Source organism: Hirundo rustica, chromosome 3 (genome assembly GCF_015227805.2).
Source record: "Hirundo rustica isolate bHirRus1 chromosome 3, bHirRus1.pri.v3, whole genome shotgun sequence".
In the NCBI taxonomy this organism is placed as follows: Eukaryota; Metazoa; Chordata; class Aves; order Passeriformes; family Hirundinidae; genus Hirundo; species Hirundo rustica.
The window spans coordinates 46,672,511-46,693,515 of NC_053452.1; the positions used below are offsets into that span (position 1 = coordinate 46,672,511).

Here is a 21,005-nt window from a genome sequence, read left to right on the forward strand (position 1 = left end):
TTAAAGGAATACCTTGGAGAAGATCTCTGTTAGGGTTGTGAAGACTAACGATGCCACTTCCATTGGCAAAATGCTGATTATGGTTTGAGAAAACCAAATGTCATAAATCTCTGGAGCTGGGAGAAGTAAGTCTAACATGTACTTCCCCCATTTTTACACACGTCCAGGGTAAAAGCTGTGAGTCAAAGTGCAGGATATGGCTAAATTAAATGGACCCTTGATAGAACCCAGCTGCTCATTTGTCCTCTTATCTTTATTAAGGTTTTATGTAGTTCTTAATATTTTCTTTTTCTCTTTTAATGGCTAATAATTTGTTCTATGCTAAAAGACACAATCTGCATTTGTAGTTCAAGGAAATGTTCATCGTATCAACATTTAGTGTTGATTTTCATCTCTAAGTATCCCTACAGGTCTATAGAAGTGAAATAAATTTTTTGTTGCATTGGGTGCCATGCAGGATGAAAGCTTAGGTTTCTGGTTTGTGAGATGTTTTCTTCGCCCACCTCATACTTTCTAGTTTGTTTCTGCTATTACTTTTTATGCTGCTTTTTTCTTTTTTTTTTAATACATTTATTCTCTGACTAAAAGAGAAAATCACTGTTATCAGTATTTATCTTAATTAATTGCCTTCTTTCCAACTTTGAAACCGAAATATGGTCCAAATATGGTTTCAGTCTCTATTTTGGAGATCTTTAAGTCCAAAATCTTCTCAACTACAGGCCTGTGTGTGATAAGTTTGCTTCTAAATATTGCTTAGCATGAAATCCCATTACATTTTTTCTCATTTAGCTGTTTGAAAATAGTGTTGGAACTCTTTTTCGTTGTATCTGATGTAATCACCGTGTTGCTTGAGTAGTATTGATTTTTATTATTATTGTTCCAGTATGCTCATGTCCACTCTTGACTACTGTTACAGTCAAGATGGGTAATGCAAGGTGGGTTCATTTTGGGGACCTGTGAAATAGTTCCAGTAAAGAGTATAGTTTACTTTTTCTTGATAAGTGATTTCTTAGAAAAATCCACTCAACTTTGACCACTATTTACATCTGCCTTCTTGAAATGTACTTTTGAAGTCACCCAGCTGATGAAAGAGAGTTGTAGGTAAAGTCTGTCTAGGTGTCTCAGCTGCTGACAATTCTTTTGTTGTTGTTGTTCCTTACAGTCTTTGCTCCTTGCAGTGAAACACTTGGTTTCCCACTGTGAAACCTCAAAAATTCTTTAACAAATGAAAGCAGCCTCTAACATCTCTGGGTATCAAAATTAAATCCAAAAATATCATCGCAAAACAGTATTTGGAACTAGAATTTTTAATGATTAAAAAAATATTTTAGCGTTTTTTCACTTGACTACATCTGATCCTTTCATAGCACTGAAAAACTGTTTTTATTTGAAGGATTCCTCTTCAGGTGATTTGACCATCTTTTTACGACTCTTTAGTACACTGTAGTTTAATTATTGTGAATAACCTGATCCTAGTGTATCAAAACCTTTTCTGTGTTCTGGGCAATTGTTAAGTCTTTTAGTTTTTTCAGATACTATTTCTGCTCTCTTTAGTTTAGATACATATTTCTTCAGAACAACCAGCTTTTCTTAAACTTTGCAGACATACCAGTGTATTTTACATAATTCCTGTATTTTCTTTCAACCGCAGGTTCCACTGGTTATTTTTAAGAGAGAAAAGGAAGTGGCAAGGAAATTGGAATTTGATGGGCTATATATAACTGAGCAGCCATCAGAAGATGATATTAAGGGACAGTGGGATAGACTTGTCATCAACACACAGTGAGTTTTTACTTACTCTGTCTCATTATAGCCCTGCAAGTAATTGTTCTTCTATTTCCACAGTTATATACTTATCGTTCATCTTGTGTGAAACAAGCAATTATTAGGGGTATATTTCTAGCAAGGATATACAAAGTTTTCAGGCACCTGTAAGGTTAATATTTACTGCTTAATCTTGTGCATTCCCAAATATTTGCCTTAAAATTATTTCTCTTCATAGAAGAAAAAAGAAATGGGACGGGTTTGTTTTGGCAAGGACAGTGGTGATGATCATGCAATGCTGTCAGTTCAAGAGTGAGCTGTGCTTTGCATCACATATTTAAAGTTCTGTTTCTCTGCCTGGTGGGACTGTGTGTGGGATGTAGCTGCTCTAGAACCCTGTCTGCAGGCATTGGCTCTGCTGTGCTTCTCACATTTACATGGTAGGCTGAATACCATTTGTCAACTTTCACTCCAGAGGGTTCACAAGTGACTAACTGGGGATAGCCACCCCATGAAGACTCTTGGAAACAGAATCAGTATATATTTTTCTAAAACGTAATTGTGTTTATCTGTGTTTTTCAGGTCTTTTCCAAATAACTATTGGGATAAGTTTGTAAAAAGAAAGGTAAGGCTTATTTTTAAAAAGATTTATGAGGCTAAAATAAAATTCCAATGCATATTTCTGTTCATGTTTGGAGCAATGTGGACTACACTTCTTTGAAATACAACTTTGATTTAGTGTAGATTTACATATTTATAATTTTGAAATACACAGAATTCCTGACCACATTATTACAACTATTTTTTATATATTTCAATTTTCTTCTACATACAGATTTTGTATAAAAAAGTATTTCAAATACATTCATGAAATTACACGAAGAATTTTGTGTGTGCTTGTATGTATAAAGTCAATTACGTAAAACATCTTTTCTGTATTTGCCTCCATACTCAGCGAGTGGTGTCCCTCACCCGACAGAAGGTTATAGTGTATGCAGTAATCCTCTGATTGGTGATCTGGAGAGTTTTTACCAGTGACTCATTTTACCCATTTTGATGGTTTCAGATTTGGGTCTGAGGCTCTCTGGGACTGCCCTGGGAAGGGACCAGGCAGAGCAGCCATTCACTGTGAATCCATAGTTTGGGTTCCTGCCTGCCATTGTGCCACTGTAGTCCTCTAGGATTGAGGAAATGGGCTTTTAATGGGCTGATGGCCCTGGGACTAGCTGGGCAAGGTATTCTTTGTACTCTTCCCCAAGCTTTGTGTCTCTGGGCTCCTTTGTGGATGTGCAGGTGAGCTTTTATTGCATAAGCTAATGATCTCTCTCTCAAAAGTTGTCCTCTCTATGCAGGGACTGCAGAAGCTCATTTCTTACAAACACTATTTCTAATGTTTTCTCAGCTTGCTCTTAAGAAATAAATCTAATGTTTGTACAATAGCTTACAGCAAAAATAATCTTTCTAGTGTGTTTGGTCGCAACTGAAAAAGAGGATGTCCATGTTATTGGATCAGATTTACCCCTCCTTCACACTTTAATACCAATCTTATATCATACTCTTGTAAACATGTCTTTTTTAATGCTCTTAGCTCTTCTGCTTTGTAGCAGACTTAGGTAAACCTGACCAAAAATTTCTTTGAATTGTGTATTCATTTTTCTGTGGAAAATGGTGTTTTTTTCATATTTTAAATTGTTACATACAGATTTCTGCCTGTCTGTAGCAGTAGGGGAAGCAGTAGCTCTCACAGCATACTTGAGAAAGAAAATAAAATTCTGTGTTGTTTCTGTCAATGTAGTTGGTCAGTGAAGGCTAAAGTCAGAAGGAAAGGAGTATGGTTTTAAGCTGTGTGAAGATTTGATACTTTAGCTTTGGCTGAGGAACTGCACTGTATGATTTAACTACCCTCAAATAGACTATTTTGCCATGAATGTCTTCTTTTATATATATTTGTATTTTAATCCCCAGTCTACAAAATAATCCATATCATGAAGCACTGTTTTCAGGCTTGTTACAAAAAAGGCTTCTCTAAAAATCTGTGAAAAAATCAGTAAATATTTAGAGGTGGCAAAATACCTCCTCACCTTCAGGATTCACTTAGTTATGATTTTGTTATAGAAAAATTTGTGTTTCTTTGACTGTTCTTTTTAAAATGAGAAGAGAGAGATAATATTTAGGAAAGAGCTGTGTGTTCACTCACTATGGAAGCAAGTAAATGTTTATTTCTGGCAAAATTACTTATGAATCATGTTAAATTTTGTAAGAAAGAGATAGGGGCTAGTTTGAATTCACTGAAAGTATTTTTTTGCTCTAACTCTATGTTCAAGATCATGTGATCAAAATATTATCCAGAGTCATGAAGCACTGTTTTCAGGTTCCTTGCATGTTAAACCTCTCGTCTTCAGATCCAGGCCAAATAACTGCTGATCTACTCCACTGATGAATATTTTTGAATATTCCTTCTAACTTTAGGTAATGGATAAATATGGGGAGTTCTATGGCCGTGACAGGATCAGTGAATTACTAGGAATGGACAAAGCTGCCCTTGATTTTAGTGATGCTCGAGAAAAGAAGAAACCAAAGAAGGACAGCTCCTTTTCTGCTGTGTAAGCATTTGCCTACAGTTTGTTTGTGATTGGGGTTTTTAGTTTCTTTTTTTTTTATTTTTGGAGTTTTTTGTAAGTTAAAATCAAGCATTCAAAGTTTGTCATTCAGGCAAAACATCTGTTGCTCATTTATGTATATTTGCGTGAGAAATAAGTTCTTATGTGGAATAATATTGTAAATTTATTTAATTATAGACAACGTATATGCAGGATTCCTCTGTTTTTTTAAGTATGAAGATTTAGTTCAGTGCACAGCTGCTTGAATACACCACATTCCCACTCTTTTGACACTGTCATTACAGCTGGGCTGGAATCTCCTTTTCAGTTTCTCACTTCGGCTCAACTGGAAAGAATGGGCAAAAATGGCACAGTGTGTTCTGATTATTAGTGATGGAATAAATTTAAGTGCTAGTGACCGCTAAAATCTGGAAATTGCATGAATAATCTTCACATCCTTTTATATTTTTTTTCCCTAAACTATGCATTTATTTATCATTTGAGAGACAGAAATAAAAAGAAGCCCCTAGGCATTCAGAGTAGTAAATTCTCCTTTGTAGAGGCATCCACAGCTTTTATAAAGCACTGCAGAAATTTTTTTTTCTAGTTCTCCTTGTTATAAAAAAGGTATTCAACTAGATAGAACATATTTTAACAGATGGAATTTTAATGCTACACAGATTCTGATGTAAGGTCTATTTAAAGTTTTCTCTAAAAGCAACATTTTATCTATGGGTATGCAAGGATTATGAGAAGTAGGCAGTGACTGATGGTAGATTAGAATTGCATTGAAACAAGAGCTGATTTTGTAAGGATGGCTCTTTTATCCATCTTTATAAAATATGGATATTAGTAAACCAGGAGTCTGTCTGAACAATGAATCAGGTGCAGTTAAAGGCTCAAGAACTCTGTGGCATTTCACTACTAAAAAAAATATAATATTGTGGCAGAAGTACTTTCTGGAATGCTTTCTTCCACACTGTTTTGCTCCTGCTAGATTATCATAGGACCTGTGCTTGAGTTTAGGAAAAAACCTACTACTTTTATTATTAGTATAAAAACAAAATACAACTACTTTTGCTTCCCTGTGTGCTCATACTCATATGAGGGGAAAACATTAAATAATGTTTCTGTGAATAAACTTGAAAAAACAGACCAGAATGAAGCAGTTTGAGAAGCCTGATGAAATATTTAGTTTAAGGATCATGTCTGAAGGATGCCTGTTTTTTTTTAACATCTCTGATATCTCCTCCATGTTATATACAGTTTTAAAAAAAAATTACTATCTCATCCATATTTCATGTTCTCCCTGGAGGAATCATTCCATACTCATAACAGATTAATATGTTGCAGGAAAACTAAATAAATATTATAAAAATTTGCGGAACCAGTTGCATTTAAAAATACACTCTTCAGGAAGGTACATTTACCCACTTTTTAACAGTTACAAAAATGAATACTAATGAGGCTACTAAAACTTACACATATTCTAGATTCCAAATTTGACATATTTTTAGCATGCAGCGAAGAGAGAGCTGGGAAAAGCATTGGAACTGACCCCTTATTGCAGTACTTTGTGAAGAAAATAGGGAATGGTGTGACGTGGTGCAGATTGCAGCTCTGGTGCTTCTGCCCGTGCCAGGAGGAGGTGGTGCAGGCTGAGGCCAGACCAGATACCTGTGCCTCACAGCACAGAAGGGAAGTTCACTGCATTTTCATCTTCAATACAAGTGAACAGGTCTCTTTGACCCCTGCCTTCTGCATGTTCTCTTTCCTTTGGAAAAATAGCCCGGGATTTACATCTGTCTTCTTGCAAGGGACTTAAAGCACTCTACTTGCAGGTGAACATGCTTCTTCATGCTTCTTCAAAAGCTTCTGCCTTTCCCAGTGGAATACTGCATTAAAAAAATCTGCATTTTACTGACTCTTGAAGAGCCACCCAGCTCATTGTTGCAGCCTTGAATATTTTTAAAGTGTATTTATTTAGTGTATAAATATTTTAATATTTATATAATTATTTAGATATGTTGCAGTATTATTTAAATATAACCAACTTAGAAGGAGGATCCAGTTGGAGCTCTCCTAGAGGTTAGACAGTAAGGACAGTTAAATTTTGCACACTGAGATTGAGACTGTGATGCTGTTTTTTCCATTGAATAAGTTTCTTCCTTGGGGTGGATGGTGTTAAATTATATGGCATCCTGGATGTAGTATATTGGAGAAAATAATGTGGAAGACGCATGAAAATTAATTTTCAGAGGTGCCATTATTAGTATTATTTCCCTGTCCCTTTACCTGTCTCACTGCTTTTGTTTCTGTGATCATTAGTTTAATCAGAGTCAATAGAAGAGGCAGATAAGGCTCAAGCATCTACAGCGAGTGGTGACACAAGGCTAATTTGGAAAAAAAAGCAGGGCTTCTGTCAAATGCTCACATGGTAGAAGAATTCTTCCACTTTCAAGAATAGAAAAAATATAAATAATTTTCTCCTGGAAGATCTGAAGTTTTTATAGGTTGGTGAGAAGTTAAGCAATATCCTAAATGTGAAGTGTACAAACAATAAATGCAGTTGGCCTCACAATGTGGAAGAATTTAAAAGGTCAAATTCTTCCTTGCCATGAGAAACTATAATTTAGGTTTTCAAAAGATTCTGGAGTGGATAACCCTATTTTTAGTAATGTAGTATGTCAGTCAACAGGATTGTTCCTGGAAAACTAGTAGACTTTTTCCTCAAGTGACAGTCTCTCTCTTGCCTGTAATGGCTAGTGAAAAAGGAGTTTTACTTGCAGTAGTTATTACACCTGAAGTCTCAAGATTTATACTTGCTATGATGACACTACAGGATTTGCAAAAGTGTGGATGTGCCTGTTTTTCTAAGTAGAAGTGCATATCTACAGGTGGGTAGGTGTTTCAGCTGTTGTGGTGGAGAGGCAGGCACAGTCACTGTTAATGTCTAAATTCCCAGCCTGTTCCATTGAAAGGGATGATGCACATGTAGGAATCTCAGTTTCAAACCTTTCCCCTTATGGATGCTAATGTAAAATACCTCCTCCTTTGATTATTTACTTGGGAATCTTAAATCTAGTGGATCCTTGCAGAGGCTTTGTGGAGGATACCTCAAAATAATAATAATAATCTATTCTGTGCTCTGTCTTCAATACACATAGAAAGCTTACAGGCACCCTATAATTCCTTGTCTTGGTTTGGTTCAATACTTTCTTTCTTGTAATGGTCAAGTGGCACCATCCTCGATGAAGTATCACCTGTTGATGTTCAGTGCCTGGCACAAAATTAAAAGGTATTTCATACCTGGCTGACAAATAATAAAGAATGTTTTTTATCTGACTGGATGCTTTCTATATTACAAAAAAATAACATTAATAGAAGATTTTCCTAAGTACCTATATCAAAACTCTTTAACTGATAAGAATTATAATATTTTCGTTAATGATTTTCCTTATACCCTTAGAAAAATGGGTCAGTTTTCTGAACAAGCTCTGAGATTCATCTGATCTAAATTTGTCTGTCTTTAATGTCATCCAATTGTGACAGTCAAGGTATGCTACAATAACTAAGATAAAGAATTGGCACTTTAGGGTGCAAATTCTATTACCTTTTTTGACGAGCTGATTCAGGCTTAGGTGGGTTGCATTAAAAAGAAAACAAAATATATTTTTCTCCATGGATTTTAAAGACACCTTGTATGCATGATAAAATTTTAGAGATCAATCAGCATATAGGTCTGATGAATTCAAAACAGTATATATATATATATATATATATATATTTTATTTTATTTTTTTTTTTTTTTTTGGCAGCTTCATTGCAGCGTAAAATTGTGAATTAGGACAAGGTTCTGATGTATTTCAGCTTTTGGAGAAATTGATCAGCTATTGACTCCTGTTATGTAACAATACACTTCCTACAGATTGTGTTTCACGTTTTCCAGTTGTGTTTTGCTGTAAAATGCAGTTTTTAAAATTTTTTTTTACAGGCTAAATTCCATTGATGTTAAGTACCAGATGTGGAAATTAGGAGTTGTTTTCACTGATAATGTAAGTTTCTCAGTATATGCATATGTATATATTCATGTTCTAAAATTAAATTTTCATTTGTTAAGGTAAAGTGCTTCAACAAGAGGTGTGAAATACTCTGGATTTATTTACTATAAGAAATAGTAGTAAAATAAATCTAAATGAAAGCTAAGGAGACATTGTCAAAATATTTTCACAGTTACATTGGTAGCATTGACCTCAGTCAATTCCTGCCCTCTTTCTGATAATGCTTTATTAGAAGCAATAAGGAAGCGCTACACTGTAGAATTAGAAAACTGACTGTATGAATGCCAATTGCCATTTGTCCTAATGTTCATAAATATTATGAACACTTGAATATTCCTGGAGCACAGTCGGAGCAATATAGTTAATGTATCTGGAATTGCTGAATTTGTATCATCGAAACCAATAGTAAGATGTGCCACAGCGTGACACAAATTATTTTAATAATTTGAAATAGGGAGTCTTTAAAAGCAAAAAAAAGAAGGAGAGATAAACAAGAATGTTTAAGAAGTCAGTCATCATATGGTTTTTCAGTCTTACGATTGTTATTTGCCTAATTAATTAATTTATTAGTAAGAAAAATGATTGAGGAAAAATTATTTTAGAACTAGGACAGATGGAAAATGAAAGTGTAATCTGAAAGTACTCAGGAAAAGTGGAAACAGCCTCGAGGTCTAGAGATAGCATATATGTAAATGGTGTTTGTTTGGGACTAGTATTTTTTTAAGGGATGGAATATAATTGCTCTTATAAATACTTGTCTTTAAGTTCAATAAAAATTAATTGATAGAGGATCAGATGAAATTAACGTTTGTGGTTACTTAAATAATACTTATATGTTTAAATAGGAGTTTTTGTAGCTCAGATTAATTAAAATATTCCTTTTGTTGCTTACAGAGTCCACTAATTGTCATTAACTAACTTTGGGCATTAGCATTTTACTGTAATTACTTGGACATTATAAAAAGTATTTTAAATCAGACTTTTTTTTTTACAGTAGATTTTTTTTTTTTAAAGAAAAGCATATTTGAGAATTTTCTACTTTTCCTTATTGTTTTGAATTAAGTTAAAGATGAAAGCCAAGAATTTTATTTTGACTTTATTTATTTTTTCTGTTAGTCTTTCCTTTACCTAGCATGGTACATGACCATGTCAGTCCTTGGCCATTACAACAATTTTTTCTTTGCTGCTCATCTCCTTGACATTGCAATGGGATTCAAGACATTACGAACTATCCTGTCGTCAGTTACCCACAATGGCAAACAGGTATCAACTGTCCTCTCTTCTCAGCTTTTTTACTTGAGGAGTACACAGGAGAGATCACTTCATTACTTGAGTCAGGTGCTCTGCAGGTTAACAACAGAAATGTTCTTTCATCGTGATCTCTAGAACTTGAGTTGATGGGGAAACTAGACAATGGGATTTGTAAAGAAAAGGAAAAGTATTCTCCCTTCTAAAATTAGTCCTGAAGTTTTAGCAAATTACCTTTGAATAAAGGGGCATTATTTCTATGAAACTTTTTAGATCTGGGAGCTGCACAGGTGAAATACCAATTTACAGGATACTGAAGCTCCGTCCTAGCTGCTTTCCGTTAAGCTCAGAGCAAAATCCAAATGATGCTGCAGCGGACTACTTGTTGCTGCTTTTCAGAGATATTAAAATATTAGCAACAGGGTTTTTTCATATATGATTTCATGCACGTAAAAAAAAAGTTGCTTTCCTATTAAATTAGTAGATAACTGTATTTCAATTGATTATATACTCAGTGATAGTAATATTACTATTAGGTAGTGATTTTCAGATTTTTTTATCTGATTATGGGGATTGTATATGATTCTAATGGATTGTTTCATTATCTATCTATCCACATAACTTGTCTGTAATTACAGACAAATGTTTCTGAAACATAGTCTGTAATCAAAATAAAATTAAATGCACAAGCTTTGCATGAGAATATGCAGATATATTATTCTGTATTACAAAAATGTATAAAAAGTAAAAGTTTTCTGCTGCTAGTACATACAATTTAGAGTTAGGTTCCTTCTTTTTTTTTTTGAAAGAAAAGATAAATCAAAATTCCATATTGGTGTTACACCTATTCTGTAATTTTGTCTTCCAGCTTGTCCTAACAGTGGGATTATTGGCAGTAGTGGTATACTTGTATACAGTAGTGGCGTTCAATTTTTTCCGCAAGTTCTACAACAAGAGTGAAGATGGTGATATGCCAGACATGAAATGTGATGATATGTTAACAGTAAGTCTTATTTTGCTTTCTGTTTGTTTGGGGTTTTTTTGTTTGTTTGCTTTTCTCAAGGTGTTGTGGTTTTGTCCTGACCTTCTTGTTAATTGGTATTCATATAGTCATATCGTTAGCCAGCAGGCATGAAAGACTGCAGTTGAAAGCAATAGGACAAATATGATGGACATCCTCAACAAATAGGTAGATCTTGTGTATGCCCAGAAAACTCATCTATAAAGTAATAGAAGAAACGTGGTACTAGACTTCTCTATAATTGTTAAAAAAATGCAAAACAACTATAAGCTGTGAAGCTGAGCTGGCTAAATGACCTGTCTTGAAATTTGACAGGTCATTCAGGAGAAGGGTCAGTTATAGGCAAGTATTTTCAAAAGTAATGTAAATCCTTAAAAGAAAATGAATATACATAATTTTTTTTAGAAATAAAAAGCCAAAACTTTTTAGATAAGTATCACTACATTCACTCATTAAGTTAATTATTACCTTTCAGTCTTGGAGTATAACTGTTTCTAGAAAATGTTAGATTTCTCAGGCAAGGGGCACGCAGCATTGTATGGTACTATATCAGTTTCTTACAGAAGGGATTTTGGGGACAGTGTGGTTTAGAAATAGAAGAATGGATTTTTTGTATGGTTAGGTTTTAGGAGTTTGTTATTGTCTTCATTATTTTTGATAGAGGGTCAAAAACCTTGACCTGTAGTTTGCAAAGCTTCTTAAAGGAAAAAAACCCAATCCCCTGCTCTAGACCTCTAGAGAGGGATGCCATAATTTTTTATTAAATTATAACATGATAAAATTGGAAGTTTTGCACTGTCAGCATCCCAGCCAACTGTACTGACAGACCTATTATACCACTTTTCTTATCATAGTTTCACAGTATTATTCTCGGACATTTTCAGTTATTAGCCTGTTCACTGCACAAGCATTCACAAAGATCTTTTGCTTGTTTGTGGGTTTTTTGTTTTATTTCGGCTTGTGGAGGAGGGCTGTTTATTTTTAAATTTGAATTTGAAACACTAAAGCAGGGAAAATCATTCACTGTTGAACTAGGAAATTGGAAAAGGAGATGTCTGTGGTGGTGGTGATATTTCCTATTTACAGTGCTGAAATGATTTTACATGAATCATGGGGTGCTGCTGCACTTCTGGTAGTTGAACTTTTGATCTTATTGAACTGCTACATAATGACAGACCATGAAATACTGCAGCCTCAACTGTACAGCAGCATTTCCCCTCCATCAGAAGTATGCATAGTCTCAAAGGAGAGAAAAATAAGGCTTGATGTGTCATAGTCCCTAGACCACAGACCAGTTCTACCAATTACTGAATTTGTAACACTAGGTATTTTTGCTCTTAGCAAACAGCTGCAAACAGCTTTTGTATCCCTTTGCTTTGTCTTTTCTAGTGCTACATGTTTCATATGTATGTTGGAGTACGTGCAGGAGGAGGCATTGGTGATGAAATAGAAGATCCAGCAGGAGATGAATATGAAATCTATCGGATTATCTTTGACATCACTTTCTTCTTCTTTGTGATTGTCATCCTGCTTGCAATTATTCAAGGTATGCATTTGTAATCCACAGTGGGACTCAAAGCGTTATTTAGCAGTATAAAGATCTTAGTGCTGTGGTAAACACATACCTAAGATTCAGACAGAACAGCAGGGCAGATCATGAAGGAAAGATTTATATGGAAAATCACACCCAGCTGACTCTTGTATACTGCTCTTCTGAGACTGTAAAATCTACAGGCTCTAGCTGGATCAAGAGAAAAAAAAATAATTTTTTTGCTCTAAGAGTACTGATATCACTACAGTTTCTGTCTTGTTATTGCTCTTTCTAAAAGCCTCCTGTAGAAATCTTGTGGCACAACTTAGTTGTCCTTCAGTGTAGCCCCATTCTAGGTGAGCTTTCATGATCAAAGTCAGTACTGCTGTCAGTATTCCCCCTGCCAGCATCGTAAGTTCTCTTGACTATCTGGCACATCTTCAGATTGGTAATAGTGGTGTGAAAATTGGACCATAGATTTAAGATGTTAAATGTTTTCTTACATAAAAATTGCTGTTTTGTGAGATGCCTCCTTATTTGAACAATGTCTAAGAGTAAAAAAGGTGCTTGATACGAAACAGCTTTAGTATAGTCTGCTTAATGACAGTGGAAAGTTAGCTCTCATTAGTTAGCTTTGGAATTTCAGTGAAACTCTTTGACTGATAGTTTTTCTCACTCTTGTAATCTGGATAGTGGATACCTTATTTTGGCATGTCAAGAATTTTTTTTTTAATATGTTTACATTATTTATGTTTACTGTTACTACCCAAAGTACTTAAACCCCTGTTTATTTTCATACTATAACTTTAAAATACTGTCAATAATGCCTAAAGGGTAATTTTTTATTAAAGTTTGCACAAGTTTAAATTGAGTATATTCTCAATTTTGGAAAAATTGATAAGTAGTTTTTCAGGGTTCACTTGCTGTCATAAATACTGATACCTCATTGCTTTCTGTCAGCTGACAGCTAACTTAGGATAATTTTGACAGCAGTAAGGGTGCTTTCTCACTCACTACAAGGAAATTCAAAAGGCAGCTTTGAGCTGAGTGGTAAATTGTTTATTACTCTTACTCAAGCAACAGGGGTTTTTTTTTGAAAAGGCTTGGGAACAGTGGAAATTTTTTTTTATAGCTTGGATTATCTCATGTGGTTTGTTTCTTCGTTTTGAGAGTGGCTGAAAAATAGAGTCCTTAACTGTCAAGCTTTGTGTACAGGAGTGACAATAGTCATTGTGGAGCTAATCCTTATTTGTATTGGAGTAAGTACAGGGATGGTTACAAGCAGTTTATAATCTGAGCCGTAGAGCCTGTGATTCTTTTTCTTCTTCTTTCTGTATCTCCCTTAAATGACCCCTTCCTTTTGCCAGATCTCCACTAGTGGAACCTTATACTACATGACAGCCATCTTGAGAGAGGATGCATGGAGCTCTGGGCCTCTCTGCATCTGCCATGTTATAAATATCTCAACTCTGTTAAATGTACAGCTTTTTTTTTCTTTTTTTTTTTTTTTTTTTTTTCCTAGAGTAGGGCCTTAATCACTGTAAACCCACGTATATCTTAATGTACTAAATCAAGATTAGAGCACTGGGAATAAAACAAAGTCTGCTTGTCCCATTTTATAATTCAAAATGGTACCTCCAGCCATATTACTGGTGTTTCTTTGGCTTGCTCTTTTTTCTTTATGGTTTTGTTGTCTTTGGAATGTACATTGGCTTCTTTTATTTTTGCAGAAGCTTCTCATTTAATATTCTTTATCAGCGTTATGTTATCCCTGGATTTCCAGATATTCTTTGTCACAATTCTGTTCTTGAACATTAACTATCATTTTAACTTAAACCCTAGGTTTAATTATTGATGCTTTTGGTGAGTTAAGAGATCAGCAAGAGCAAGTTAAGGAAGACATGGAGGTAAGAGTATTTGAACACATTTCAGGAGTATGTATTTTCAGTCAAAACACAATTTAGCTAGTGGATAGTTTTTCAAAGTAAGAGGAAAATACCGTTTTGTACATGTACTCATATCATACAATGTGAATTGTAATGAATTGCATGTCTGTGGCTATTTGAATCTTTTGGATCTTCAAACTAGATGTTTCTAACACAGGGTGTTAACACTGTCATGTTGATTTCATCTCAGATGTAATTTTCTTTGGCTAATATATGTGTGAAGGTATCTTGTGCTTTGTGGTTTTCTATTCTGTTGTTGATGTATACATGTAAGAAGTCAGGAAAGTGTTGCAAATCAGCTGTGCTTTATAATGTGACCTTGGAGCTTGTTCAGTTCAGTTTCAGCTGGACAAACACTGAGGTAAATATTGCTGTGTGTCACAGTAAGTGCTGCTTAACATTAAAATAGTCAGCTGTGACCATTGTATACCATTCTGGCTCCTGATACCTGTTCATATAGAGCTGGCAAAGATTTGGGGTTTTTTAAACAGTCAGAAGCTATTCTGATGGTAGCTAAGCTTTTATTCTTTTTACTGAGGTATCCAGTCTGAATCATAAAAAGAAAAGCCTTTTTGTTCAGTGCATATTATATGTGATGCATTGCCATTTTCAAGAAAATTGTTACTTTTTTTTGCCTTTTCTGAAAGCAGGGCAAGTGTCATATGGAGTGTTGAAGTGCTCTGTATTCTTTCTTCTAGACGAAGTGCTTTATCTGTGGAATAGGAAATGACTACTTTGATACAGTGCCTCATGGCTTTGAAACACACACACTACAGGAGCACAACTTGGCCAATTATTTGTGAGTATACTAAAAATGCACTCCTCACTAACTCATGGTCCTTGCAGCCTCCACAGGTGTTTGATTACCTCTCTTGCATAAGTAAAAGTCAGTAATGTTTGGCTTTGATGTGCATGTGTACTTTGTGAATGTATAATTCTGTGGCAGTGTCAGCGAGGAATTAATAAGTTTCATATCCTGCTTTCCAGCTTGGTTGTGGCATAAGAAATTGGTATGAGGTTTTAGGTGGAAATGAACTTGATATGTGGCTGCAGACACCACATAAATTACAAAATTGAATGATGTGTGTAAGGTACAGAGGAACAATGTGACCTGGCTGGGAGACTGATGGAATTAGAGAACAAACGCAGGAGTAAGACAAAAACACTTACATGGGACAAAATATTTTGTGTGGAATGCTGAGGCTGACTAAGGGAACCAAGGACAAAGGGAGGTAGGGAACTATAATGAGGAGCTAGAGATGAGAGGGATCAACCAAGGGCATCAGGTCCACTTCTGGAAAATCCAAACAGAGCACCAGTGACCACTAAACTAAATAAAGCCAATTATCAGTTCTATAACCACTGTGTCATACTGTTCCTCTCACATATGAAAATCCAGTGCTAGAGTGTATTTTATACTAGTGCTGTCAGTATGAAGCAGGACATGGATTGTGTCATCGTGTTTTTAAACTGTCATTGTGTATACACAAAAGAATGAGAGTGCAAAGTCAAACAAGCCTATAAAAGCCTTCCGCCTGAAAAATAGGTTGTGCAAACAAAATACATTGAAAGCACTATCATATGGGGTTTTGTTCCTATTTATTAAATACTGTACAAATAGCATACTTGCTTTAAAGTGGCTCAGTCTGAGGAATTGGGTTTTTTTCTTTTTGTGGATGATCATATTTTATGTTTTTACATGTGTTTGGAGAGAATGTATCTTATAAGGGAAATTTTGAAATTATCACCCTGTGAATGTCAGCTCAAACCCTCAAGACAAATGTTTATTTTTTTTTTTTAATTACAAGTTCTTTTCCGCTTGTGTTGATCTTGCATACACTGCTAAAATATCCCCAACCAGTAATTAAACAACAGAAATCTCTCAGATATCTTCAGCATTTTTTATTCTGTGTGGGAAGAGGAAAAAAATTTCCAATGACCATTTTCTGTCTGCTTCCAAGTGGGTTTTAATGGGCAAGAAAATGTTTGTTGTAATTTTTGGATTAGAAAGCTTTGAAAAATCTTCATTTAAACTGAATTGCTAACTACAGTAAGTCGAACTGACTCTAAGGTATTTTAATATAGTAATTGAACAATGAGTGTCAGCAGTGTCAGGAAAGTATTTAATCTGTCTCAATATTGTTATAGATAGAAATCTGGAGCTTGTAAGTCCATGAGCAGCATTATCCCTGTACATGCTGAAGAATATCCATCTCCTTGTGGGTTGCCTGATGTTTCGAAACACTCCACTCATAACAGCTGTTTCTTTGCTTGTAGGTTTTTTCTGATGTATCTTATTAACAAAGATGAAACCGAGCATACAGGACAGGTAGGTTGAACAACTCTATTAATGCCAGCTGATTCTAAAATAAAAATCATTCAGGCTTTGGAAAACTAAGATTTTTCTAATGGACAGTCCCATACCATGGGACCAAGTCCCATGGTATGGAACTTAGTTCTCATTCTTCTAAGCAGTTCTTAAGACTTTGGTTGGTTAATGGTCAGGAGTATCAAGTGTACCACTTTCTATTCCTTTTTTGGTATCTGAACCTGTTATTTTTAAATTGCTATTTCCACAAAATATAAGTACATACTGTAAACAAAAATAATGAGAAACAGAACACTGAAGTACTCTGTGAAATCAGCATTCTTCATTTCTCCCTTTTGATTCTTTTTTTTAATAGTCCTTGTCTTTTATTATTATCATATACATATTATCTTCTATGTCTAAACTCCTGAATAAGTCCATATGAAAGAACTTGTGCATATACTTAAAATAAAAAATATGTCAACTTTTCTCTGGGGTTTTCTTTGTTCTTCTCTATTCTTTCAAACTTCTGGTGCCCCTTTAACTTCCTTTAAGTATATCAAAAGTCACTAGGAAAATGGATCAAATTTACAGTATTTTTCTTTCCTAGTGATTGTCTTTCAGCTGCCTAAGCAAATATTCCTCTGTTGCAGATCAAAACCCAAAAGATCTGAATAATACCATATATATAGCCCTACAGACTTGGGTCAGAGGGATGATTTGCTATGAATCTGTGTAGCTTCCTCTTTCTGAACTCTGATATGCGTGCTGTAATCATCTTCTTTGCATAAATCTCAGCCTTGTCCAGTATGATTTTATGTATTTACATTGCTATTTTTGAACATCCATTTGGCATTTGAGAATTTCATGCTAACTGAGATTTTAAAAGTCTTTTTTATTTGCACTTACCGTTTTCTTGGCAGTGTATCCTACTGTATTCACTGAAGACAGATTTCTACTAACTATTCTGTTTTGATACTGTTAGGTGATAGTTTGAAAATTCAGAGTACTTCATACTACGTAACATCTAGGAACTTGCTTTAGTGGTGGACTTGGCACTAGTTTATGGTTGGATTCAATGATCTAAAAGGTCTTTTCCAACCTCAATAATTCTATGATTCTGTAACTGGTGTAACATATGCCCTTTCTACCATGAAATTTGCATAATAGAAACCACATTTAAATGGTGCGATTAAAATAGAAATAAACAGACATATTCTTTACTATTCTTTGGAATGTCTCGAGACAGAACCCTACCCAAACAAATAATCAGAAAGGAAGAAATACCAAACGCCATTGACTCAGAAAATACTGACTGTAAAGGTCATTTTGGTTTATGTATTGTTTGTAGACATGTTTTGAAATGACTGATGCAGAAATTCAGTCAAATTTCTATGACAGAAAATATTCTGCTTACCATGCTATTTGTCTTGTGTCCTACTTTAATTTAGCTTTACAGTATTCCTCCTTCCTGCAAAAAGAACTAAGCTACCTGGTTCTCTTCTGTGCATTTCTATACTGCTTTTTGACCAGGTGACAAAAAAGTAAAAGCTATTCTAATCTAATCAAAATTATTAACATGATTTTGTAGATTGATGTTCAACAAGCTAGCATGCACAGAATCAAAAAAAAGTGAGGTGATATATAAAGAAAAGAAAAAAAAGTCATGGTTGATGATTTCTCATTAAAGCAAGTTAAATAATTTAAACTGTGTTTCTTTCAGGAATCATATGTATGGAAAATGTATCAAGAACGGTGCTGGGAGTTTTTTCCTGCTGGTGATTGCTTCCGAAAACAATATGAAGACCAGCTCAACTAAGCAAAAATGACGATTTCTGGACAAAAATGTCCATGTATTTCCCAGCTCTTTTGGGAATGTCTAAAAGATTTCTTAAATCCCCAATGCTGTGTGCATTTTGGAGCACCAAAGCTCTGTTTTTAATGACCCAACTGCACTTTTATTTTCTTGTGTATTTGCTTTGAGAACACTGGAGTAAAGAACAATGAAAAATTACAGCAACTTTGGAACCAAACCTACCACTTGCACAGACAAAAGATGTCCCTATACATAACATGCACACACAAGTAGAGACTTGAGACAGCTTATTTTTGAAACTGCCAGATGATACCCTTGTCTAAAAGATCACACATGGGGTGACATGGTAGCAACACTCATTTGGTCTGTTTATTTCTTCATCCTGGAAGGAACTATATATAATTCACAGAGCACCATAAAAGATTGTTGTGGACACTAAGTTGTGGGGAAATAGTGCCTTACTATACGTGGGTTGAGCTATGCAGAAGATGAGTGCATGATGACATGATTTTTTTTTTTTTTTCTTTATGTCTTCCCTTCCAATTTAATATTTATTTTGTGGTTTTGGTGGGTTTGGGAGGAAGGATTTGATTGTGCACATCTTTTTAATAAGACTGGAGTGTCTCAGGACAAGATTAGGTTATTCTCATCGAGTTCATTTCACATTTACCGTCCTCTTTAGCTTTTGCTCTTATTTTGGTAATGCTCTGATACAACACTGCTACTTTATGAAATCTTTGTATGAATACAAGACAGCTGCAAAAAAACACTTTAACAAGAAATGTTTCATTGCATGTTTATTATGCAAGTTTAAAACAATCAAAAAACAACCTTCAGAAACAAGTTGATCAACATGAAAAAGCATTCACAATAATTATATCCATAGTAATAAAGTGTTGTGGGCTTTATTGTACATCTGGAACAAGTGTCATCAACCAACAATATGAATATATGTTATGAATTTGACAGTAATTTTGGTTTCTTCTTTTTTTCTTTCTTTCATTTCTGCCACCTGTGATCAATAGTGGAGTTGAAGATTTTCTTGTTAAATTATTTTTTAAAAGCAAAGCTGAAGCAATATCCATTCAGGGACTCCATCTGTTGCATCATGAAACACCAATGATGTGTACATTACTCCATTTTGAGTCCTTTTCAATTGTAATGCCAGTCTTTACAAATAAAAAGAGACATTCAGAATGGAAACAAACTGGTTTTGCTAGCGTTTGAAGTCTTTGTTATAGAATCTTTTTATCAATCCCTGAATTAATTTCAACCACTTCAAACCAGGATTAAGCTACTGTTTTCTTAATGAAAGGTTTTGGTATTGATTTTGGTCTTTTCTCATGGACTTCTTGCTGTTCTGTTGCTCTCCCTCATTTCTTTACAGGTCACAGTTTTGTCATAAAAGAAATTTTCTGTATCAATATATTGTTATAACTAAAAAAAAAAAAGAAAAATGCAATTAAGGGAATAATCACTTAAATTGCTAAGGCTGTATTCTTAAAAGCAAGGCTTTCAGTTCTGTGAATTTTGCTGAATTTGGTATCCTGTTCATGGTTCTGGTAAAATTCTCTCAAACTTTGCAAGATTTGAGGCAGAGAGAGGCTGGGCAGGCTGGTGACAGTGCAAGGGACAAATGCAGCAACCACAATATGTATTCTGTTTTGAAACCATTCTCACCCAGACTGGAATGTTTAGTCCTACTCCATTTCCTCCCTATTTGGAACAACTTCATAAAGCACCTTTATTCAGCTTTTCTGGGATTAGTGTCTAAGATTTAGAAATGGGGGGTTGTAGTCATGTTTTTTTTGAATGTACAGCATGAGAATAGTTGTTATTTGACACACGTAGGTACACACGCTATTTTAGTTTTGCCCATTTGTTAGAACAATGTATCGCTAATGATTCGAGGGATATTTCAAGATTACTTTATCTTCAAAACAAATTCAAATGGGCTTTGTTGGTAAATACCAGAATAAACGTGACATGTTTCTTTAACTCAGGTTCCAAGTCAAAGGGCTCCTGTGGCATCCTTCCTGTTGTAGCCAGTATGCTGTTTAACAAATATTTGTGAAGCCATGCTTAAACACTAGTGTTTTTATTTAATGATGAGATCTACTGATTATATGGTGACACAAAAATTTTAACTGTGAAAAATCTTCATTTACTAACTCAATTATAGCTTTTGCCAAAGCAAATTCCTACATCTAGGAACTGGTCAGGAGAGTTTACAAGATTAGCGTTGAGTGCTGAAAAAGGATTTGGACTTGCTTTGACAGACCTTCAGACCCAGTTTCTGCAGTTTGCTCTGCAGTGCCTGTAGACTTTCTATGAGTTCCTGAAATTTAGCATTTCCTGTTTGATGCACCAAGTTTGTCATGGAGAGCCTTTATCTTAACAGATAATTCAACAAAAAAACCTCTAATGTGCACTTTTAACAGGTTAATATTATTCAAGCAGTCCACATACTATATAATACACACTGTGGGATACAATTTAATACTATTAAATTTGTTTCAGCCTTAGACAAAGTTGAAAAAGATCCTTAGATTTTACTGAAAATTACTGAGCTTCCTGTGTCAAATGCAACTTCTTTGAATTTTTGTGTTGTAAACAGTCAACCAATGCAGACAATTCACACCTTTAATACTTGCATCAAAAGAAATCAAAACTGGCACAAGTGTCCTGTATACTAGTACCATTTACAAGA

General features: G+C 34.7%; 1 protein-coding gene across 4 annotated transcripts in view; it reads left to right on the forward strand.

The window, feature by feature from the left end:
• RYR2 (ryanodine receptor 2) overlaps positions 1-19,605 on the forward strand; it is a 384,235-nt gene extending 364,630 nt beyond the window's left edge. For all 4 annotated transcript variants that reach the window (XM_058419591.1, XM_040059776.2, XM_058419590.1 and 1 more), the window contains 11 exons: positions 1,652-1,782; positions 2,347-2,389; positions 4,234-4,367; positions 8,359-8,419; positions 9,542-9,688; positions 10,542-10,676; positions 12,084-12,240; positions 14,068-14,132; positions 14,870-14,970; positions 16,449-16,500; positions 18,203-19,605. In XM_058419591.1, the coding sequence (XP_058275574.1) occupies positions 1,652-1,782; positions 2,347-2,389; positions 4,234-4,367; positions 8,359-8,419; positions 9,542-9,688; positions 10,542-10,676; positions 12,084-12,240; positions 14,068-14,132; positions 14,870-14,970; positions 16,449-16,500; positions 18,203-18,298 (1,122 nt within the window). In that variant the 3' untranslated portion in view covers positions 18,299-19,605. The remainder of the gene's footprint in view (positions 1-1,651; positions 1,783-2,346; positions 2,390-4,233; positions 4,368-8,358; positions 8,420-9,541; positions 9,689-10,541; positions 10,677-12,083; positions 12,241-14,067; positions 14,133-14,869; positions 14,971-16,448; positions 16,501-18,202) is intronic.
• Positions 19,606-21,005: the final 1,400 nt, after the last annotated feature.